At 44.1% G+C, this 25,759-nt stretch overlaps 1 protein-coding gene across 1 annotated transcript; it reads left to right on the forward strand.

The window, feature by feature from the left end:
- Positions 1-8,030: 8,030 nt before the first annotated feature.
- Positions 8,031-25,018, forward strand: LOC138355169 (inner centromere protein-like). Its single transcript, XM_069309965.1, has 4 exons — positions 8,031-8,073; positions 20,727-21,232; positions 22,128-22,344; positions 24,186-25,018. The coding sequence occupies exons 1-4, from the start codon at positions 8,031-8,033 to the stop codon at positions 25,016-25,018; spliced, it is 1,599 nt and encodes a 532-aa protein (XP_069166066.1).
- The last annotated feature ends 741 nt before the right edge of the window (positions 25,019-25,759 follow it).

Here is a 25,759-nt window from a genome sequence, read left to right on the forward strand (position 1 = left end):
TCTGCACGAATCAAGAGAGCAGAAGAATTAGAAGCCCCAGCAATGGCTGGGGGGGGGGGAGAGAAAGGAATAGCCACGAAAACGACCAGGATGAGCACCAAGCATTGGCTCCTGGAGACAGACACAAAGGGGCGAAAACCGCGAAATCAGAAGTTGGAGTTCGAGGAAATTGGCGTAATAACCTCGAACGTTCCATTGAAGAATGGACAACGACGGGAAGAGAAAGGACAAAAACAGAGAACAAGGAAGAAACAAAGGCGAAAGAGCAACAGAGCACGTTAAAGAATATCAGGGTCGGGATCAGGGTCAGCAAAGTCAGGGTTAGGGGGCATGGGTAAACTGAGCAAAGACGGAGGGAAGGAAACGGGAGAACAGATCAGAGGTGGGCGGGCGGGGTCCGGAGGAGGAGGAGGAAGAGGAGGAGACAACGGAGAGGAGCGGTCAAGGACAGCAGTAGGAAGAGGGGGAGTAGAAAGAGGGGAGCGCACCCCAGCAAGAGCAGCAACCGAAAGGGAAGCAGGGGCCAAAGAAACCTCCATAGCAGGAACAGGGGGCGCAACCACTGAAACGGGAGGGGAAGGAGCAACAGAGCCAGAAGTAGGAGCTAAGGAAGAAAGCGAAGCCTTCTTACCCGCCGGGGAAGAGGAAGGAGAGGAGCCAGGCTTACGCTTCTGACTTAAAGAGACAGGTGTCCCAGCAACTACGTACCGGGCAACGGATTCCAGTGTCTCAACAGGAGAAGCCGAACGAGAGCACACACGACGGCCGTTAGGAGAGCGATGGACATCCGCCTGCACCGACAGGCGGCGGGGAGAGCCGATAGATGGAGGAAGAGGATGGGAAGGAGGATCGGAGGGGGACGAGGAAGAAGACACAGGAGACATGACAGACCGGGTTGAAAGAAGGGGAACCCCAGACAGAGGACCAGGAGGGGGACCCCTCGGGAAAGAACTCAAAGGAACAGAGGAGGGGGCAGTGGGCGTATCAGGGTCCAAGGCCCGGAAACGGTTGAGAGTCTGAGGAAGGGGGGAAGGACGAGGAGAGGAAGAGCGCAACACGCGAGCATAAGAGATGTTAGTATAAGGCGGGAGCCGGCGAACCTGGCGCCTCGCCTCAGGAAAAGACAAACGCTCCCGGTGCTTCAGGTTAAGGACGGCCGCCTCAAGCTTGTAATGGACACAGGCACGGGAGAACGTAGGATGGGCCTCACCGCAGTTGAGGCAGCGAGCTTGGGGAGAAGTGCACTCCGACTTAGAGTGACCTTCACTCCCACACAAAGGACAGAGAGAGACAGTCCCAGAGCAGCGGAGGGCACCATGCCCAAACCTCCAGCACTTATTACAAAGTCGAGGAGAAGGAATATACTCCTGGACAGAGCACCTAGCACCAGCAAGAATGACAGAGGATGGAAGGGTCCTACCATCAAAGGTGATCTTCACAACGCGAAGGGGTTGACGGCGACGACCACGAGGGGGACGAGTAAACGAGTCAACCTGGAGGACAGAATGGCCTTGGGCATCAAGGATATGCCGAATATCATCGTGGCAATCCTGCAGATTCCGAACACCGGTTGCAACATGGGGTGGGAGGAGAATAGTGCCAACACTGGAATTCATCTGAACGTTCTTGGAGACCCGAACAGGGATCTCGCCAAGGCAAGATAAGGCAGCCAAGCGGGAAGCCGCATCCTGAGAAGGAGCAGCAACGACACGTGTACCGAGACGAGTGGGGTTGAAAGTAACACACGCATCCACGGAATCTACAAGATGCCGATGGAGGGAGAAATCGTCAGGAGGCGCAGAATCAAGAGGGAGGAGATCAAAGTATTTGGCCCATGAAGCAGGACCAAACAAGGCCTGATACGCATCAGCACGGGAAGGAATCGAGCGAGTGCGGTTGGGGCGCGAACGGCGTTGAGAACCCCTAGAGAGAGAGGGGTCAAAAGGCGCAGTAGTCACAACGAAAGACTTAGCCACACCAGGGGACGAAGTGGTCACCACCGGGGGCTGGAGGCTCGACCCAACCTCAGAGGAGGGAGGGGAGCTGGGGGAAGAAGTCAGGACGGTCAAAGGAGGAGCAAGGTCGGGGCCCAACGCAGCGGGAGCTACAGAGCCTGGTCTTCCAATACAGGCCGACTCGGGGGCTTGGTCGCCCACCCCACGAGCCTGAGAGGGTACAACGGAAACATTCAACGACATAGAGACGAAAAGTGACAAATTCATCCACGAATGTGCCCCCATACCCACCATGGAGCCACAATTAGAGGCAGGACACCCAACAGGAAGCTATCGCTGATCACGCCGGGGCCCCCTAGGGGTGCGTCGTGAGTATACGCCCCACAAACGCCACCTTAAGAACCGTCAGTCCGTCGAGATCGGGTTCAGCGACGAAAGGGGGATTGACAATAAAAGGTTCCCCTCGCTCGAGACGTCGGGTACTACAGTTCTACGGGTGCAAGAGTATGCCTCCTCAAGCACCCGGGCGTCAAAATAGAAGAAGTCCAAAGAAATAATCCAAAACAAGCAAAAGGTCGGCAGGAAACGACAAGCAGATAGGAGAAGAGGGGGGAGAAAAACGAAACATAAGGAAAAGGAAAAGCGATCCGGCACAATTGGAGAAGACAGCAGCAGGAGTGCAAGGCCAGAAAAGGACAGAGGACTGCCCAACGGAGCATCACACTCCGGCAGCCGTCCACCAAGCCCCCTCACGACGCCAACGGGCCGGAAGGGGAGGGGGGACAGTAAGCAAGTGCGAGAACGGGTTGCCAGGTGATGCCGTTTGGGATGATGAACACAGCGTCCACCTTCCAGAGGTTGATAGGTATAGTGTTGCGTAACGTAGAAAATGTCCTGGTCTATATCGATGATGTAAGTTGGGAGGACCATCTACGTCACATAGAGGACTTCTTTAAGGCCATGCTCCAGTCAGGATTAGTAGTCAACTTGCACAAATCTAGTTGTTCACAAATCACAAATCAAATACCCTACACCATCCACAAGGAAGGAAATCCTGCGTTTGCTTGGTATGGCCGGTTTCTACCGTAAGTTTGTCCCCAATTTTTCATCTATCGCCGCCCCCCCTGACAAATCTTTTAAAGAAGGGTGTGAAACTGTTATGGGATAAACATTGTCAGGAGGCTTTTGAGAGCCTCAAGGCGATTTTGATCTCTTCTCCCATCCTCATGTCCCTGAGCTTTGAGGATAGGTTTATCCTAACCATAGATGCTTACAATTATGGCCTCGGGGCTGTATTGTCTCAGAACGATGACAAAGGGGTGGAACATCCTGTAGCTTACTATTCCAAAAAGTTTACCCCCCAGTCAGCTAAATTATTCCGTGATAGAGAAAGAGACGTTGGCTCTAATCAGTTCCGTCCATCATTTTGAAGTAGACCTAACTAGTAATAGCCATCCTATCCTTGTACGATCTGACCACAACCCTCAAGTTCCTCGTCCAGTTCAGGCAGAAAAATCTTCGACTCACCAGATGGAGTCTACATCTTCAACAATAACCCTTCCAGATCGAGCACATCAAAGGAGTGGAAAACGTAGTAGCAGATGCGTTTTCACGCATCTGAACTCTTAATTAATTTGGTTTATTTTCTCTTTTTAGAAATCCAAACCAAATTCCTTTTGAAGGGGAGGTGTTACGTACCCGACTACATCGTCGGAGAATGGAGTAGCAACGTCAGCGCCATCTGTGAGCCTGCTCCCTAACCCCCCATAATATCGGACGTTATATGGACGATGCCATCTGGTGGTGGCAGTCTGATACCTGCAAAAGGCTCAAGATTCCTGCCTTGGTCAGCCAGAGGAGTCGCTGTGGCTGACCTCTGGTGAGGTGGCGACTAGAAATCAGCGCCATCTGTTGTGATACGAGCTGAATGTCAAGGCCAGAGTCAGTGGTATTTCCTAGTTTCACCAGTACCGGCCAGTTTACTGATGACGTGTCTGTATCCACAGAGGCGATGTAGGGTTGTAGTGGTACAGAGAAAAGAAGTCTACCCTGTTCAGCCTGATCTCTCTCTACTTAATTCTGCTTGACGACTAAGTGGGCCGCCGCCGAAGGACTGTGTGGTATCTGCTTTCTGCCAGTGGAGTGGCAGCGAAAAGAGTCGGCGTAGCCCGGGACTGGTGAAGGGAGAGACGACCGGCAGTAAGGTGCCATTGAGGAGCGTTACTAGCCCGTCGCTAGAGGCTCCTGCCAGGGGTGCAATACCTCTGTATATATCTATGTAGTGGCCCCTATCAGCGCGTGGCTGATGTTCTGTGCCAGCACTTGGCTGGAGAGTGATTGTGGGCATTCACAAGAGGCACCTAGTGATATTGTTGGTAGGCTGGCTCATGGCAAGGGTAGACTCGTTGGTGTTTCCCAGTACTGGTTGAGGACGGTACTGTGTGTTGAGGAAACATGGAAGTTGACAAAGGCTGCATTGCATTAGCATCGAGGAGTGCTTAGTGTCCTATGTGAGAGCGACACATGTAAATATCCACGTGTAGTAATACTACTTCATTTTCTATTTAAGGTGATGGGAAAGTGATAATAAGTTAAGTAAATATGTTGATAAAAGATGAAGTTTTGTGTTAATTTCAGCTCCCGCCTTTTTATTACTTGCATTACCTAGCCTACTCCTTGAAAGCCACTACCGACTTGGGGTCAGATAGTAGTACTTTGGGTCATCGATCAGGAACCCGGTTGTGACCCATAGTGGCCGTAACAATGGGTTTACTTCTATTTATTATTCTGAATACCGAGAAATGCGTGTAAGCTATTAACTTGAGGGATGTCAAGTGACTGCTAAGTGTATGGGAGGGAGCTACCAGGAGAGCCCGCTTCTATGATCTAAACACGTTAAAGGCTATACACTCCAGATGTTAGTCACCGCCTCCACCCTCCTGGTGTTGAACTTTAGTGACTGATAAGGCTGGGCTGACAGTCAACTATGAAAGCTGAGTTGGCGAGAGGAACAGATACACTTGCCTCCTTTACTGCGGAAAAAAACTAGCAATAACATAAATGTAGAACCGTCTACACGTCAACCCTATTTTTTTTTAAACTAACGCAAATAAACAGAATGTGTGTGCTCCTTCCTTATTATTATACTCATTGGTACAAAAACACACCCATTGTTTAATGTAAGGTGCTGGAAGGAGCGCGTGCATGAGGGGCTATGGTGGGGGGGGGGGTTATTGTCATAATACTCCCCCCTCCACTCGTCTACTTCACTCACAGCACAGCTATCAAAGAGGTAGGCTACTCGAACACCCGCTCCCCCGCCCATGTGCTATGTGATATGGCTCATGCACTGTGGTGTGACATGGGCCATGTCACACAGGTATGCGGCACTCCATAACAGGTCTAGGCTGAAGGGGTGGGGAGGAGGGCTTTGTTTACAAATATTATTGTACCTACCTCTCTCACAGCTCGATACCCGCCGAGACATCCCGCTGTGAACAGTTGTGTATGACTCCTAACTATTGTCTCCTCTTACACCTTGTGTTGAAGGCCTATGAAGCAGAAGGCGTAGGCGATAGCAGCAGCGGATGGGGATGGTGAGAATGTTATACGTTTTTGGTAAAATATCCACACTTCACTCTGTCATCTGTCCTTCCCTACATACTAGATATATTGTTTAAAACACGAGAGTGTGAGGCACACTATCACCACCAGCCAACTAAAGCTCCTGGGTAGGCCTCTTCACTCCCCTTCCCCCCACCCTTACCTGCTTCACACGCCCTTCCCTAACCGTACTCAAAAATACTCTGCCTCCTAGGCTCGTCTTCCCATGGGAGGGCCCCCTCCCCCTCTTCGCCCTCAACATATCCTTTTTCCTGCATAATTTTATTTAACTATATATCCACATGCTCAACTCTACATTACATACTCGTACACATTCCTCTTACAACTACTACTATTGCTCACTTGCTCCTATACTTACACTTTAACCCCCCCCCCCCCAAGACTTGCAATCCCCCGCATGACAATGACCTGCTGCGCCGAGCCACCCACCTCGACCCACAATCACCCTACCCGCTGACGCACGCATGCCCCCGGGGACCCCCCTGAACCTATTATGACTACGGACGTGGGCAACACCTCTGCAGGGGTCTAATTGCCTCACCTACACTGGTGTTGCACACAGCCGTAGTCATAATTTACCCTACTTGGCTTCCGTTCCCATAAGAGTACCAATGATGTCATTAAGGACCTGCCCGAAACGCTGTGCGTACTAGTGGCTTTACAAGAATGTAAATACTGTACTATCCAATGTATTCTCACAAACCCAATGTACCTTCTTGTATATATATAAATAAATAAATAAATAAATTATTTGTCTGCTTAATATAATCTTCACAGCCCTTGCCAAAAACGAATCCCCAGTTGTCCTCATTGACCTAGAAAGGCTTTTCATACTGTAAACCATAACTACCTCTTACTTAAACTTCACTACTATAATGTCCGAGGCATTGCTCTGGATTATATTCGTTCCTATCTCAGTGCCAGACACCAATATGTAACCATCAATAGCATAGTCCTCCCCCACTCTACCATTGACAGTAGGGGTTCCACTAGGCAGCATCTTGGGACCTCTTTTATATCTTATATACATCAGTGATCTGTCAAATGTTTCTAACATTCTTAAACCTATACTATTTGCTGACGTACTACCTTCATCAATTCTGACTTCAACCCTCACACATTAAATAAAATAATATTGTCGGCAATTAAAAAAAAATCCACTCATGGATGTCAACCAACAAACTTACATTAAACATAGAAAAGACCTACATTTTACTTGGTAGTAAATCATCAAATCAAGTTCAACTTCAGATAAACAATGTTAACATTACCAATAAAAACGAGGGAAAGTTCCTTGGCCTATACATAGACAAGAGACTGAACTTCAGTGCCCACATACAACACATAAAAAAGTGTCTCAAAACAGTCGGTATACTTTCTAAAATCAGATTATGTTCCCCCACTCTGCTCTCCTTTCATTATACTACACTAATCTATCCCTATCTGTTACGGCCACTATGGATCGCAACCGGGTTCTTTGCTTGAGGAACCAAAGTACTAGTATCCGACCCCAAGTCGGTAGTGGCTTTCAAGGAGTAGGCTTGGTAATGCAAATAAAATAACATGGGGAGGAGTTGGAAGGAATACAACACTTCATCCTTTATCAATATATTCACATATCATTTTCCCATCACCTTAAATAGAATCATAAACGAAGTATTACTACACTGATATATATACGTGTCGCTCTCATAGGACACCAAGTGCTCCTCGATGCTCGTGCAATGCAGCCTTGTCAACTTCCGTGTTTCCTCAACACACAGTACCGTCCTTAACCAGTACTGGGAAACACCAGCGAGTCTACCCTAGCCACGGGCCAGCCTATACACAGTCTCACTAGGTGCTCCTTGTGAACGCCCACAATCACTCTCCAGCCTGGTGCTGGCAGAGAACATCAGCCTCGCGCTGCTGGGCCTCTACTCGAACAAATACAAGGGTAGCGAACCCCTGGCAGGAGCTCCTTGCAACTACCTAGTTACACTCCTTCGTAGCACCTCACTGTCAGTCGTCTCTTCCTCTAGCCAGTCCTTGGATACGCCGAATTTGTTACTGCCACTTCACAGGGAGACAGCAGATACTACTCAGTTCCTCTTCGGCGGCTGCTTACTACTCACGTAAAGCAGAATGGAGTAGAGATATAATAGGTTGCCCTGGGTAGACTGATTGTCTTCATACCAATGCAGCCCTACATCGCCTCTGTGGATACAGACACGTCATCAGTAAACTGGCGGGTACGTGTGAAACTAGGACATGCCACTTACGGACTCTGACATTAACATACAACTCCTATCACAATAGATGGCGCTGATTTCTAGGCACCACCTCGCTAGAGGTCAGCTACAGCGACTCTTCGGTCTGACCAAGGCAGAAATCTAGTCTCTTGTAGGTATCATACTGCCACCACCAGATGGCGTCGTCCATTTAGTGGGGGTTTAGGGAGCAGACTCACAGATGGCGTTGACGTCGCTGCGCTATGCTCCGACGATGGAGTCAGGTTCGTAACACTCTTACATTCGGTATTTGTGCATGCGGTTCAACCACTGCAAATTACCTCAAGCCTATCATCATTTAGCAAAATCTGATATTAGAACTATAACGAACTCTGTTTTCAGACAACAGAGTCTTTCTGTTTGTCCCTAAACATACTAAACATATACTCACTCCACACATTTTCATTTGCTATTTTCATGTAATAAAATGTAACTATTTACATGTAATACATGTAAAAAAAAACATGTAATATTTACACGTAATAACAAAACCTTGTCCCTAAATGTTAATCTTGATCTGAAACTTTTCCTTCATAGGTGTAATAGAACCTATAAGCACCACACCAAGAATAAATCTCTTTTGATATCCCCAGAGTCAGGCTAAATCTGTGCAAACACTCCATGCTAATAAAAGGAACTCAGTCTTTGAAACTCACTCCCTGACGAATACAAAAATTGTCCAGCCTATGCCCTGTTCAAGAATAAAACCATAAAGTACCTAATTTCATCTTCAAAGTTTCCTACCTTGTGCTTCAAACTTACACTATACTACCCACTTCTCCAATATTAGTATTTAAGATAAATTAAGCACTTTATCTTTCCCACTGTAATCACCTCTGTCAATTCATATTGTTGATATAAAACCTTGCTATAATATACTTTTTCACCTTACCTGATATGTTAGATAAAGGTTAAATAATCTCTGACTCACTAATGGCATACTCAATGCAATCGACAAGAAACATGAATATGAAAAAAAAACTTACGATTGGCCTAGTTGCAAAGGAAGTAGTTAAGAGTTACTCGTCAGTGCTTACCAGTATAATAAGAAGAGCAAAGCGTTACTATTATGAGAATAGATTCAAAGAAGCAAAAGGCAACATGAAAAGCACATGGAGAGCCATCTCTAACATCCTAGGAGCTAAACAACATTCACAAAACAAGATAAAAAATCTCCAAGGGTGGTTCTACACCTGCAACAGACCTTGAAACAGCAATTGAATTTAATAGCTTCTTTTCATCGATTGGTGCTAACCTTGCCCGAAAAATCCCACAGACCTAGACACATGTTACCACATATCTTTCAGGCAGCTATCCAAACTCTCTTCTCTCTCCGATTAGCCCTTCAGATGTTGTGTCCATAATTCACTCACTAAAATCCAAAGCTGGAAACATTATAATAAATAAATAATAAATAAATAAATAAATGTTTATTTAGGTAAGGTATATACATACAAGAGATTTTACAAAGTTTGTTGGATTAATAGATAGAGCTAGTACATACAATGCCTAAAGCCACTATTACGCAAAGCGTTTCGAGCAGGAAAAACATTAATGACTAAAGCTTAATACTAATGGGTATAAAGAATAAAATGTGTTGAGAGCAAATAAAAATAGAGATAAAAGAGGGGGGGAACATGGCTGAAAAAGCAGCACAAATACAATTACAAATTATTACAGACAATTACAGACAAACAGCGTTGTTTTGAAAAAAAAACAGACATTGGTTGACAACAGAGGGGTAAGGTAGGTTACAGGGAACTTATTAGGTAGTACTTCGTTTTTATCTTAAACTGGTTGAGAGAGGTACAGTCTTTAACATGGTTGGGAAGATCATTCCACATTCTGGGTCCCTTGATTTGTAGAGCATTTCTAGTTTGATTAAGTCGTACTCTTGGAATAACAAAACTGTATTTCTGGTGTGGTGCTCATGGGTTCTTTTACAACCTTCAATGAAGCTTTTGAGGTCAGGATTGGCATTACAGTTCAGCGTTTTATATATGTATAATACACATGAGAGAATGTGCAGTGACTTAATATCTAACATATTCAGAGATTTGAGTAGGGGTACCGAGTGATGTCTGGGGCTAGAGTTCGATATTGTCCTAATAGCAGCTTTGTGTTCAGTAATTAGAGGACGTAAATGATTTTGGGTAGTAGAACCCCAAGCACAAATACCATAGTTGAGATATGGATAGATGAGGGAGTAATAGAGAGTCACCAGGGCAGGGCGGGGTACATAATATCTGATCTTAGAAAGAATGCCAACAGTTTTTGAAACTTTTTTTGATATATTTAGAATGTGTCCCTGGAAGTTTAGCTTGTGGTCAATGAGAACGCCAAGGAACTTGCCATCTAATTTGTTACAAATTTGGGTATTGTTTATTTTGAGATTTATTTGATTAGAGGATTTATTGCCAAACATAATATAGAAAGTTTTGTCAATGTTAAGGGTGAGTTTGTTGGCAGTTAGCCAAAGATGGACTTTATTTAGCTCAGTATTTACTGTGGCATTTAGAGCAAGGGGGTCAGGACTGGAGTAAATGAAGGTTGTGTTGTCAGCAAATAGAATTGGTTTGAGGTGTTGGGAGGCATTTGGAAGGTCATTAATGTAGATGAGAAAGAGGAGAGGGCCAAGTATGCGGCCCTGAGGAACACCAATGTTGATGGGTAGGTTGGGAGAAATTGAATTATTCACAGAAACATACTGGAGCCTGTCAGTAAGGTAAGATTTGAGGTATTGCAGGGAGTGTCCTCTGACTCCATAATGATGTAATTTAAGAAGAAGGTTTTGGTGGTTGACAGTGTAAAAAAGCCTTACCCAGGTCCACAAATAACCCAACAGGGAACTCATTTTTATCAAGAGCTGCATGAATCAAGTTAATCATACTAATAAGTGCATCTTTAGTGCTTTTTTTGGGGGTCTGAAGCCATATTGACAAGAGCTAAGTATACTGTGTTTGGCTAGATAAGAGTAAAGCTGCTTGTAGATTAGTTTTTCAAATATTTTTGACAAGTTAGGCAGGATTGATATAGGTCTGTAGTTGTTAACATCTGTGAGATCACCACATTTGTGGACAGGGGTTACTCTTGCTTTTTTTTAGAATGTCTGGAAAGGTTTGGAGTTCAAGTGACTTGTTGAAGAGCAATGCAATAGCAGGTGCTAAAGATCTGAATTTTTTTTTTTGTAAATTAATGTTGGTATCTCCTCAAGGGCACTAGACTTGGTTTTAAGGGAAAGGATTATCTCATTGACGTCAGTGAAATTAGTAGGCTTTAGGTACAGAGACTGTGGATAGTTACCTGTAAGATAGTCCTTAACATCAATACTGGAAGATGGAATATCATTTGCAAGGGATGACCCAATGGAAGAGAAGAACCTATTGAACTCAATAGCAGAATCAGAGGCTGAAAGCTGACCACCGTTATTGGACAGGAGTGTTGGTTTGTTATTTAAAGTCTTCTTTGATCCCAATATTTGTGAAATTGTGCTCCAAGTTTTTTTAATGTTGCTCTTTATTTGGGTAAATTTATCTTCATAGTATTTAGTTTTGGCTCGTCTAATTACAGTATCCACTCAATTTAACGGCCTATATGGGGCTGTACCCTGGTCGTTATTTCCGGAGTTCTGGTATTTCCGAAGTTAAGATGTCGGTAATTTTTCAAGTAACATTCAGGTAGGATATACTTTATACTGTATAACAAGTGGACCACACAACAAGTGAACCATATAAACCAAACACCTCCTTCCCTCCCCTCCCTCAATGTCTTCCATCCCCTCCCTCCATGTCTTCCATCCCCTCCCTCATTATCTTCCCTCCCCTCCCTCAATGCCTTCCATCCCCTCCCTCATTATCTTCCATCCCCTCCCTCATTATCTTCCACCCCCTCCCTTGTAACACGGGGAGGGTGTTCTCTAATTATCTTTCCTTCTTCTCCCCCTCTACCCGTATTCTTACTTTTGATTCTCTACAAGGGACTCCAAAACTTTTACTAAAGCCGACTCCACGCCACGTGGTCCTAAGACGATTGACCGACTTAGGATTCTACAACCCGTATGACGTGACCTAGGCTCTGAGCAAAACCCTAGAGTCGCCTCCGCCGCCACCACCAGACCAGTAACACAGAGCAATGATCGAGGTCTGGATCGATCATGCTAATTAATCAACCTTGGGGCTTGATCCCCACTAGTAACCGATGACCTTGGAAACTTAGAGTGTGGAATTAATTACACGGGAATGATGAATTCCGACTCGATGTTAGAATCGGCGCCCAATCCAACTCTGCCTTGTGTGGACCTCGTGACCAGGACAAGTTCATATACTGTACATATAACAAACACATGGAAATAATAAAAATGCAATTTATTAACTAATTAATTTATTAAAAGAAAAACTAAAACAAAATCTAAAGATGTTCATTCCCTACTTGACCTGAACGGCAATGAGTTGACTATCCCTATAAAAAAAACTCATAAAGCAACTCTACCTTGGGCGACCAGCTCTAGATGTTGGGGGCTGGTCTTGGGAGAGAGGTAAGATGGTTGACCTCTCCCAGTTGATCTGGCGTCCACATTGATCTCTCCTCGTCTGGTCTTCCCCAGACTAGAGCATTGTATTGTTCTGCATCACTTACCAAGTTACTTAGCCAGGTTTAAGTTATAACAATTAACCTCTGTTGTACTTAATTGATCCAGACTGGTTGAATTATTTTACTGAAGTTAAATTACACAAGCATCTAACGGCAGAGCTGTTCCCGATCACCAAAATGGTTATTTGAACTTTGAGAAATAGTGGACATGTCAACTCTGATGACCTATGACCGTCGGTCATTCGCGCCTTACAACTTAGATCTGATTCGTGACGTCACTGATGGTGACTTAACTCAATAATTAGAATACTCTTGATATTGTATCCAGTACCATTATACAATACAATTTTAATACAAAATGAATAAAGGCTAATTTCTCTAAATTACTGAATACTATAGAATGGTTCATTATACGAAGCTATGAACAAGGCGTCGATTATTTTCACCGCGAATCCCCTGGGGTCAGGTCCCGGGTCACCACGCGGGCCCAGCTTCCCATTCTCTTTTGTCGATAAACCACTCTGGATAATTCTTACAACCAGCCTAGTTTGTTACACCCTCATTATCTTCCACTCCCTCCCTCATTATCTTCCATCCCCTCCCTCATTATCTTCCACCCCCTCCCTCATTATCTTCCACCCCCTCCCTCATTATCTTCCACCCCCTCCCTCATTATCTTCCATCCCCTCCCTCATTATCTTCCACCCCCTCCCTCATTATCTTCCACCCTCTCCCTCATTATCTTCCACCCCCTCCCTCATTATCTTCCACCCCCTCTCTCATTATCTTCCACCCCCTCCCTCATTATCTTCCACCCCCCCCTCATTATCTTCCACCCCCTCCCTCATTATCTTCCACCCCCTCCCTCATTATCTTCCACCCCCTCCCTCATTATCTTCCACCCCCCCCTCCCTCATTATCTTCCACCCCCCCCTCCCTCATTATCTTCCACCCCCTCCCTCATTATCTTCCACCCCCTCCCTCATTATCTTCCACCCCCTCCCTCATTATCCTCCACCACCTCTCTCATTATCTTCCATCCCCTCCCTCATTATCTTCCACCCCCTCCCTCATTATCTTCCACCCCCTCCCTCATTATCTTCCACCCCCTCCCTCATTATCTTCCACCCCCTCCCTCATTATCCTCCACCACCTCCCTCATTATCTTCCACCCCCTCCCTCATTATCTTCCACCCCCTCCCTCATTATCTTCCACCCCCTCCCTCATTATCTTCCACCCCCTCCCTCATTATCTTCCACCCCCCTCCCTCATTATCTTCCACCCCCCCTCCCTCATTATCTTCCACCCCCCCTCCCTCATTATCTTCCACCCCCTCCCTCATTATCTTCCACCCCATCCCTCATTATCTTCCAACCCCCCTCCCTCATTATCTTCCACCCCCCCTCCCTCATTATCTTCCACCCCCTCCCTCATTATCTTCCACCCCCCTCCCTCATTATCTTCCACCCCCTCCCTCATTATCCTCCACCACTTCCCTCATTATCTTCCATCCCCTCCCTCATTATCTTCCACCCCCTCCCTCATTATCTTCCATCCCCTCCCTCATTATCTTCCACCCCCTCCCTCATTATCTTCCATCCCCTCCCTCATTATCTTCCATCCCCTCCCTCACTGCGTTCCTCATAACATGAGAACAGCAGGCGATGGAGGAAGGAGCTACTATAGGGGTCGAGGCCTGGCTACTCAGACATATCTGTCAGCGCCTGCTCGCAGATGCCAGCTGTGCATAATTCATAAATAAAACTATATTTGTTTAATTACCAATAGGAAACTATAAAACATGTTATCGATTAATAATGTATAGTTATATACGAAAATTAACATATTTTGGCATAAATATTTTACAACTAAGATTACAAAATTTAATACAGTATGGGGTGAGAGGTTTGGCACCATCGCCTTGGTCAGCAATTCTGCCCTCCGCCTTCTGCCCTCCCTCCACCACCCCTCTCCCTGCCTCCCTCAACACCACCACTCTCCCTGCCTCCCTCAACACCACCACTCTTCCTACCTCCCTCAACACCACCCCTCTCCCTACCTCCCTCAACACCACCCCTCTCCCTGCCTCCCTCAACACCACCCCTCTCCCTACCTCCCTCAACACCACCCCTCTCCCTGCCTCCCTCAACACCACCCCTCTCCCTGCCTCCCTCAACACCACCCCTCTCCCTGCCTCCCTCAACACCACCCCTCTCCCTGCCTTCCTCAACACCACCACTCCCCCCTGCCTCCCTCAACACCACCCCCTCTCCCTGCCTCCCTCAACACCACCCCTCTCCCTGCCTCCCTCAACACCACCCCTCTCCCTGCCTCCCTCAACACCACCTCTCTCCCTGCCTCCCTCAACACCACCCCTCTCCATACCTCCCTCAACACCACCCCTCTCCCTACCTCCCTCAACACCACCCCTCTCCCTGCCTCCCTCAACACCACCCCTCTCCCTCCCTCCCTCAACACCACCCCTCTCCCTACCTCCCTCAACACCACCCCTCTCCCTACCTCCCTCAACACCACCCCTCTCCCTGAACACCACTCCTCTCCCTTCCTCACTACCACCACCAATACTCTCCCTACCACCACCCCCAACACTCTCCCTGCCTCTCCCCCTCAATGCCTCCCTCCATCAATCACTGCCTCCCATCCCTCCTGCAAGGCCTTGGAGGTCAGTGGCCTGTTGCCACGTGAGGGGCCGCCGATGCCAAAACAAACTTAATAACGACCTTCCGTAATATCGACCGCCAGACTGGTATATGAGGGTCTAGATACCGATCTCCCAAACTGGTCGTTATTACCGGCTCTCGTGTCTATGCTTAATGCACAACTCTCCTAAACACGAGAGTGAAGTATACAACTTTAGAACACTTTCCCACCAGGAGACTCGAACCCTATATCAGATCGGTATAAAAGAGGCCGTTAAATTGATTGGATACTGTATTTTAGATAGCAATAACGAGTAATTCTTTGAGAATTCTTTGGAGACGGTTCCTAACCTATACTTCTTCTCAAGGTCATGTTTTTTATTAACGGATTTAAGTATTCCTTTGTAAGCCAAGGATTGTTAAGCCTTATGGTTGTGACTTGTTTTGTAAGCATAGGACAGTGGGTGTTATAAAGGCTAAGAGTTGTTTGAAGAAAAGATTGCACTGCTAGGTTGATGTCCCCTATGTTACCTAACTCGGACTCCCAGTTGACATTATCAGCAGCAGTTATAAAATTGTCTATGGGAGTTTCATTGTGCAGCCTAAAGCTTAACTCCCTTGACTCAAGAGGTGGTTTGTTAATGTTAGTTAAGAGAAATGTGGGGTAATGGTCTGTAGTGCTATCGGTGATTATACCTGAAGTAAGCGGAGAGGTTATGTTGGTCCAGATGTGATCTAGAGTCGTAGCAGTACTATCAGTGATTCTAGTAGGTCTAGTGATTAAGGGTATGAGGAAGCAGGAATTCATACAGTTGAGGAAGCTAACAGCAGTAGGGTGTTAAGGCTCACAGAGGTCAATATTAAAGTCCCCTGCGATAATTAGATGGTTTTTGTTCAGTCTGTTATGTAGTATTAGATTTCTAAGGTTTGAATTGAATTCAGACACATCAGTGTTAGGAATTCTATAGACTGCACCCACGGACAGGACAGACTCAGCACCCTTGACTCTGAAACTGGCGAAGATATACTCCCCACAGCAGTCTCTAGTTCTAATTATTTTTAAGCATGTTAGTTCTTGGTTGTAGTAAAAAGCAGTACCACCACCTCTCTGAATTTGACGACAGTTGTGAATTGCCGAGTAGTTAGGCATGTTAAAGAGTTGAGTAGTATCCTCTTTCAACCAAGTTTCAGTAAGTATAATAAAAGAGAATTTGTTGTCAATAGTTTCAATCAAGGCACTAACATCATCGAAGTGTTTACCTAGGGATCTAACGTTCAAATTGATTACAGAGATATTATGATTATGTGTTAATACATTGTTTACATCATGTGCTGTAAAATATCTGCAATTTTGATCACTGAAGTGATGATTGTCATAGATAGTGGATAAGAGGTTTAGTTCTGGGTCTATACTTGTCTGCATAAAAAGGCTGGTTCCAGGAAAACAAGGCAAGAATGGCAAATTACAAAATAGAAAACAAAGGAAAAAGTAGAATAAAAATTCTATAGTAATATAAACTTAATGGTAATTTAAGTAATAAAAACTTAATGGGAACTAGGAATGTAAAAAATGAACTAGAATAATTAATAACAATAGATGACCAAAAAAGTCAAAAGCAATTATGAAATCTATAAAATGAAAAGCTTGCTTACTATACTATTATAAGTACACTATAGTTGAATACTAAAGTTACACTAAAACAAACTGAGGTAGTTTAAATAGAGATACACTCAGGAACACTGGATAATGAAGTTAATACTAGAGGACACAGGCAAAGCCAGTGTACTATGGAACATGGGAGTAAAAAGAAAAAAGACAATAATAAAGATGACAATATTTTTTTTTTTTTTAATTAAAGTTAAAACCTTTTGAAAGAAAAGGCAGAGCTAAAGTACACAATGGTAGTTAAATGAGATTATAATTTGAATTCAGGCTATACAACAGTGATCCCACAGTCACTGAGGAAAGAATTAAGGTGAGTTTCAGTGGTTATTGAATAGGTTTTTCCAGTGTCAGTCCTCCTAGCTATAATTTTACCATCTCGCACAAAACAGTGTTTAATTGTAGGGAAATTTTTGCAGAAGCCACGCAGTTTAAAAAAGAGATTTTGCCTGAACCTGGTCAGACATTCATTCACATAAACAGTGGATTTACTAGCGACTGCAGATGAGATAAGATCAGACTTGCGGGAGCAGCTATCTAGTTTTAAACGAATTCTCCTGTTATTAGTACCAGATGATTTGGTACCCACTCTATAAGCTGCTTTGATGTCATTTTTTTGGATTGAATACCTTAACTTATTCTGCAATACCTTGATCACGATGGCAGCACAGTCTTCTCCATCAGTTTCTTGGGGAAAATCACGTGAAGAGATAATAACAGATTCAAGTAGTTTATGTTGGTCTTGAAATACCATTATTGAAATACCATCCATGGTATACAAGAGTGCCTCCCATGCCCTTGCACTACCCATAGCTTTGCTGTTCAATAAATCTCTAGAGTGTCATACCTTCCCTGATATCCTTAAAAAAAAGCAAGAGTAACGCCAGTTCATAAAGAAGGTAACACAGCAGACACAAATAATTACAGACCCATATCAAATCTACCTTTATTATAAAAATATTTGAAAAAATTATTTACAAACAGCTCTACGCCTATCTAGTAAAATTTAATATACTAAATCCCTGTCAGTTTGGCTTCCGCTCTCAAAAGAGTACCAATGATGCACGTGTTAGTCTGCTTGACTTAATCGACTCAGCCCTTGACAAAAGCGAGTTTCGGATTGAACTTTTCATTGACCTGAGAAAGGATTTTGATACTCTTAACCATAACTACTTCTTACTTAAACTCCACCATTATGGAATCCATGGCCTTGCCCTGAACTATATCCGATCCTTTCTTAGTGACAGACACCAATATGTAGTCATCAATTATATGACCTCTCCTACTCTACCACTAACCGTAGGGGTACCACAGGCCAGCATCCTAAGACCCCTCCTGTTTCTTATATACATCAATGATCTCCCTAATGTTTCTAACATGCTTAAACCTATTTTGTTTGCTGATGATACTACTCTCATCTACTCTGACCCCAAGCCACTCATCTTAAATAATGTTGTAAACAATGAATTAAAAAAAGTCCACTTATGGATGTCAACCAACAAATTCACACTAAACATAAAAAAGACCTACAACATCTTATTTGGAAGCAAATCAACAAATGCAATACAGCTTCAGATAGATACTGAATAAAAGCATTAGCAATAAAAATGATGAAAAGTTCCTTGGCCTATACCTAGACAAGAGACTCCATTTAAGCACCCACATTCAACACGTAACTAAAAATGTTTCTAAAAAGTTGGTATATTATCTAAGATCAGATATTATGTACCCTACTCTGCTCTCCTCTCACTCTATTATGCACTTATCTATCCCCTATCTTAGTTATGGTATCTGTGCTTGGGGTTCAACCTCTGCAAACTACCTCCAGCCCATCATCACCCAGCAGAAATCTGCTATCAGGATAATAACAAACTCAGCTTTCAGACAACACACAGCTCCCCTGTTTAAATCCCTAAACATGCTGAACATTAATTCACTCCACACATTCTCTTGTGTCAATTACATTTATAAAACTCTCTATTTAAGTGCAAACCCTGTTCTGAAACTCTTCCTGGACAGATGTAATAAAACACATACTCACCACACCAGACATAAATATCTCTTTGATATACCCAGAGTCAAACTAAATCTGTGTAAACACTCTATGCAAGTAAAGGGACCTAGTCTATGGAACTCATTCCCTTATAAATTGAAAAGCTGTCCAACTTTTGCCTTATTCAAAAATAAAACCAAAAAGTACCTAATTTCATCTTCATAGTCTTCTACCTAGAGCTTTATCTTCACACCGTGTCTAGTGCTACCCAATCCCTCATTCTTTGTACCTAAGCCATATTCTTCACCATAGTAATCTTAGATCATCTGGTATCATGGTTGTTGTACTGAGTGCATATTCTACTGCATTACTCCTTGTAATGATCCTCATATTGTGCTTCAGTGAACCAATGTATAACCCTGAGATGTTTTCCTAATTGAACCTAGTTTTCCTTGTTCATTATATTGTATTGTTATTATTGTGTATTATTCTAATCTGCTTTTGTGTCAAAAATTCTTGCAATGTACCTGTAAACATTGTTTCGACAACTTTTACTTAATTATTCTACTTAAAATCATCTGTACTTGTAAAGTAAAGCTGTAAAATACCTATTAAACGTTTTTTGTTAATTTTACTCTTAATTCTTTAAAATTATCTGTTAGTTTAAGGATTTCTCTAAGGTTAGTTTAAGTACTCTCCTGAAACGCTATGCGTGCTAGTGGCTTTACAAGAGTGAAATTTCAACTTAAACTTTGTTCTCTGTTAACCCCCAATGTACCGTCTTGTATATATATAAATAAATATATAAATAAATAAAGGACCTGCCCGAAACGCTATGCGTGTTAGTAGCATTGCAAGAATGTAAAAATATCACTCTAATGTAATCTCACCAACCCATTGTAGTAGTAGGCATCCATCAGTCTCAGAAGACTATGAGTTGCGCTCTGGTTATCGGTCTGGAGTGTCCTCTCCAGGCCACAAAGCCAGGGTAAGTTGTTACGGGAGAAAAGCTGTCACCCATGCAGCAGGATCCCCCCCTCTATAGGACCCCCCTCTACATACAATAAGGATATAGAACATACTTCTTTTATTAAATAAAGTATTATTAGTATTATTATAATAATAAAAATAATTATTATTTTTATCAGATTTTTATTGGATTATGCAGCATCTCTTCTTGCTTTGATGCCTGAAAGAAAACTTAAAGGGCTTGAAAAATTGCAGAACGAAGCCTTGAGGATAATACTTGGGTGCCCCTCGTACCACAAAGATACTTAACATGAGAAAGGAAATTAATATTCAGAGTGTCGTTGATCGTGCTACTAAAATTAACTGCCAAACTGGTATAAAAATGCTTAGGCTAGCTGATCCTAACCCTTGTACAGAGGCCCTCCAGAATTTCTTTATAGAAGGACAACATTGTTCCAAATGGATAACTAAAACCAGAACTGAACTCAGAATGTATCAGATATATAACTTATACCAAGAGAGAGAGAACAACAGCACTTTCCTGCACCGTGGGAGATTACACCCTTTCCAAATTTAATCCTTCCCTTTCCACCCAAAAAGCAAATTAGAGATCAGCCCAAGCTTCGTCTTGAGGCAAAGCTCAACGCCTTAAGCCATATTGATGCTCTTTCCACAGAGCATTCTCTCTCTCAAATCATATACACTACTCTTCACCGCCCCACGGGTGCAGCTGGAAGAGCAGTTGCCCCGACAATGGGCGATTGAGTATATATTCTGAGTGGACTTAGATTTAACCCCACTTGGTGAGGGAGTAGTAAGTGGTGAGCCAAGAGTTGAGTATCCACTCAACCCTTGGGGCCTGTCCAGGAGTGAACTGACACACCCACACCCTGTCCGGAACATTGGATTGACACACCCTCAGTTCGAGTCCAGGAGGTTGGACTGATACACCCATTGTGGCAGCTGTGTGAGCTACCTATTGCTAGCCTGTGTGACCGCAGGTATATTCTCTCTCTCTCGGGAAGACTCGCAGGACACGATAGAGAAGGTGCAAGCGTTTGTAGAGTCAGGCAAACCTGAGGACTTCGAAGGTTGCACTAAGGAGCAGTTGAAGCAGATAGCAGAGAAATGTGGCATCAAGCTGAAGTCATCTAAAGTGGCTGGAATGAAAGATGAGATCCTTAGACAGTTGAGAGCTAAGAATGAAGTGGCGGAACAAGGAGCCCGGAAAGGAGCCAGAAGTGGAAAGGAGGATGATGGACAAGAGGAAGTGAGATCCCAAGGATCATGTAGGAGCAGTAGGGATAGTCACAGAAGCAGAAGTAGCTGGAACGAGAGTTTAGAACGGTTCCAGCTAGAGCTCCAGATGCAACGTGAGGAGAGACAGTTCCAACTGGAAAAGTTAAAGTCAGAACTTCAGATGAAAAATGAAGCAGAGAAGGAAAAAAGAGATAACCAGACTGGAGGTAGAGAAAGAAAAAGAGAAAACCAGAATAAGAAAACTGGAGTTAGAACAGGATAAAGAAAAAGAGGAAACTAAACTAGAGGTTGAAAAGAAGAAAACAAAACAAATGCAGATAGAAGCAAATAAAACTTTGGCAGAGCAAAGGATTGAACATGGGTTGCCAGAGAGCACCACCCATGTGTCACACCCGCACGATAATAAGGTTAGAGAAAACATTCATTTGTTTTTGGACATTCCCCTGTTTGTGCGTGAGGAGGCAGAGAGCTTTTTCGAACATTTCGAGAAGGTGACTAACATCAAAGAATGGCCACAGGAAGAATGGGCCCAATTAACAAATCCACAAGAGCCGTGACGAGGATTCGAATCTGCGTCCAGGAGCATCCCAGACACTGCCTTAATCGACTGAGCTACGACAGGGTAAAAAGAGTTGAAACCGAAGTTCTACTGAACTTACTGGATTCCGTAGCCACTCCGAGGCACAAACCAGGATTTTACACCTGGTTTGTGTAAAATGGATTTTACAAACCATAGCTCCTGCACCCGAGCTATGTCAATAGGCCGTTCTCCCTCTTCGCCCTTACATGATTACACACAGAAATCACACTAACGTAATACATCCAATGAACATCCTGTAAGATGTTATTATTTTGTTCTACTGCTGTCAGTAGAACTTCGGTTTCAACTCTTTTTACCCTGTCGTAGCTCAGTCGATTAAGGCAGTGTCTGGGATGCTCCCGGACGCAGGTTCAAATCCTCGTCACGGCCCTTGTGGATTTGTTCATTGGATGTATCACGTTAGTGTGATTTCTGTGTGTAATGGGCCCAATTGGTTCAGTTAAGGTTGACCGGTGCCGCCAGAGAGGCACATACCCAATTATCATTGGAGGAATGCCGAGATTATGTGACAGTAAAGAACAGCATATTACGCTCGTTTCAGTTGACTCCCGAAGCTTATAGGAAACGCTTCAGAGAAATGGTGAAGGCTCCAGCAAGTACGTTTAATGAGACGGCAAGGGATCGGGAAAGGCTTTTCCAGAGATGGATGGAGGCTGCCGGGGTTGGATCTTATGCTGATCTAAAACAGTTAATGATCATGGAGAAATTCTTAGAAATGACGTACCCCGAGACGAAGTTCAAGATCCAAGAGGCAGGGAGTAAGTAATTATCAAAAGAAGGCACCAAACCGGGAAGGCTGTGTAGCACCATCAAATGTGCGGGATAATCAGAGGGCGCTAAATATCACTAAGGATGCCAATACGAGAACAGAAACACATAAGGGAACGATATCAAAAGTATCTGAGTCGCCAAGAATTCTATCGAGGGACAAGCGACCGTCCAAGAGGCAGGAGTAAAGGCTGTAAGAGATGCCGCAGATAGGGGAGACATGATTACAGTGGCGTATATGAGCTTAAGGGAAAACAGGGTGAAAAGTGAGGCAAGACGTAGTAATGGCAGACCCAATGGAATCTGGGGAGGAAGAAATTATAGTAGACCAAGAGGAGCCTGGGGTGAGAAAAATTTTGACAGATGGGCGAATAAACGAAAGTATACTAAAACTCAGAAAAGTGGGTCGTACACCTCATCAGAAAGTGAGGATGGAGGAGCTGAACGAGAAACTAATAATAATAATAATAATAATAATAATAATAATAATAATAATAATAATAATTAATAATAATTTATTTAGGAAAAGTACATACATAGTTGCAGAATTACAGTACAAACATTCTGTTTGATTTAAAGATTGAGGTAGTACATACAATACCTAAAGCCACTAGTACGCATAGCGTTTCGGGCAAACGTGATCCAAGAACTCAAAAGTTCCTGGATCGTGAACCAGGAACTCAAAAGTCCAAACCCCACAGAGTACAGGTAGTGTGCCTGGTCCAAGAAACTCCAATATGAGTGAGCAGAGTCAGACCCACTCGGGAACATTTAGAAGAGACTTCTCCCAAATGAGATATTACAGTTGTAACAGATTTGGTCATATGACGCGAGATTGTAGACAGGGGAAGAGAGTTGTGACCCCTGGCAATGTGTGATCCCCGAAATAAAATAAATGTGTTGATGTATTACAGGTCAAAACCACAGAAAGTAGACTTAGTGAACGAGCGGTATAGCCTGTTCATGAGTAAAGGTTGGGTCAGTATAGGAGGCCAACCTTAGGATACCTGAGGCCTGAGGCCATACCTGAGGCCATACCTGAGGCCTCCAAAGGATACTTGATCAACCAGGCTGTGACTCATATGTCAGGCTGCGAGCAGCCGCACCCAACAGCCTGGTTGATCAGTCCTTCAACCAGGAGGCCTGGTCGACGACCGAGCCGCGGCGACGCTAAGCCCCGGAAGTACCTCAAGGTAACCTCAAGGTAGGTAGAAGTTGGTATCCTAAGGGATACTGGAGCTAATCAGAGTTTGATTACGAGAAGCCTAATTGGGGATGATCAACTGTTAGCTGGCAGTAGTAAGATAAAGGTGTATGGGCTGCTGTCAGAGTGTGACATGCCCACTTGCAACCCGTTCTCGCACTTTCTTACAGTCAGTATTGACTTATTAAATAAGTGCATATGTGACATACTAATTTATTGTGAATTTTTTAGTTTACCTTGAAAAGCTTCATAGAAAACACCGACCTTACCTAACCTTCTTAGTATGTTAAGATAAGCATCTTATTGCTTCGTAATTACAATTATTACTTAACCTATACCTATAATAGGTATAGATTAAGTACTTAACCTATAACTATAATAGGTTAAGTAATAATAGGTTAAGGTATAGGTAATAATAGGTATAGGTTAAGTACTTAACCTATACCTATAACAGGTTAAGTAATAATTGTAATTACGAAGCAATAAGATGCTTATCTTAACATACTAAGAAGGTTAGGTAAGGTCGGTGTTTTCTATGAAGCTTTTCAAGGTAAACTAAAATATTCACAATAAATTAGTATGTCACATATGCACATATTTAATAAGTCAATATTGACTATACGAAAGTGCGAGAACGGGTTGCAACTTGTACTGTCAGGCTAAAGTCGGACTATTCGTCGGCAGAGATGATGTTGGGAGTGTGCCCCGACATACCTGTTCCAGGAGTCCAGTTGATCCTGGGAAATGACTTGTGTGGTTATTGGGTGTTGCCGAAGCTCATGGCGAAAGCTGTGCCGGAAGTGTGCCAGAAGGATCACGGCACTGATGGAACACCTGATGGGAGAGACCTGATGGATATCCCAGAGGATGAGTCAGAGGACCGCCAAGCCATTGAGTACCCTGCCTCGGTAGTGACGAGGGCAGAGGTGGCCGACGAGGAAGACACTGGAGAGGATGTGTCAGTGTCAACTCCACCGAAAGAAGATATTGACGTGTATGCGGTTCCACATTTGATATGTCAAGAGTTGACACATTTAACGGGAAGCGTGAAGAAGAATGATAGCCAAGAAGAGGAAGTGAGAAGACACAGTATGTGCAGAGGGATGCTTACGAGCACTCTGGAAGAGGTAGAGCAACAAGTACGGTCGAGTGCTGTTGAGTGTAATACGGTACTCGAGGAAACTTTGAGGGAACGAGGAAGAGTTGAATGGGACAAAATGGAGTTGTGTAGTAGAGTGAAGCGTGAGGAGATGATGATGCAAGCATGGAGAAGTGGAGGAAAGTCGAAGATTCGATGGAAGTCGAAGAGGATCAAGTCTCGGATAAATGAGGAGACGAAAGAAGGGATCGTCGGTGAAGACGAGGAAGCGAAGTGTGATGACAAGAGGCACAAGTATGATGACGGTAAATGGAAGCGTGAAGACGACAGAGTGAGGTATGTTGATGAGACTGAAGTGTGATGGCGACAGACCGAATTGTGAGCATGATGAACCGAAGTATGAGACCGACAGAAGAGGTACAGACCACAGATGTCTGACTCTGGACGTGAGGAAAGAAAGGAAAAGGAGGAAACAGTAAGTAGATAAAACTGATGGAGCGAAGGCATCCAGCAAGGACAGCCTAGCCAATGTGTGAAAGAATCGGATCGCTTAGAAGCCCATGTTTCTAGCGAGTTGTGAGCCAGTTGTTGCAAGGTGCAACGGTTTATGCAGTATACATTGACGAGATAATGTGGTGGCTGATGCATTATCCCGAGCCTAAACCACTGGAATAACTCTCAAAAATAAGGGGAGAGGAGTGTTATAACCCAGGTAGCCTGAAGAAACGAGTCTACCCCTGTGAGAGTTATTCAACAGACTAGCTTTAATTGAGAGGTCAAAGGAAATGTAGGTATGCGAATGTATATTAAATACTTGGCAAATGTTAATGAATAGTTTAAAAGCATGGGCAGAGGATAAATATGTAAATAAGTGACATGATATTAGATTTCGATTCTTTGCTGACAAGGAATGAGGCTCGCTGTGGATGTCTTGACCTCACTCGAGCAGCAGAGGTCATGAGAGGAGGTTGTACTGTATTTGTGCTCCTGGCAGTAAAGGAGGAACTCCTAGTTTTATACTCCGTCAAGAGGAGAGAACCAGTCGGGCGTGTATGTATGAAGCCTGAGGACGACTTAGAGTGCTTGAGTCAGGACTAGAAGA

This window comes from Procambarus clarkii, chromosome 6 (assembly GCF_040958095.1).
Source record: "Procambarus clarkii isolate CNS0578487 chromosome 6, FALCON_Pclarkii_2.0, whole genome shotgun sequence".
Taxonomy (NCBI): Eukaryota; Metazoa; Arthropoda; class Malacostraca; order Decapoda; family Cambaridae; genus Procambarus; species Procambarus clarkii.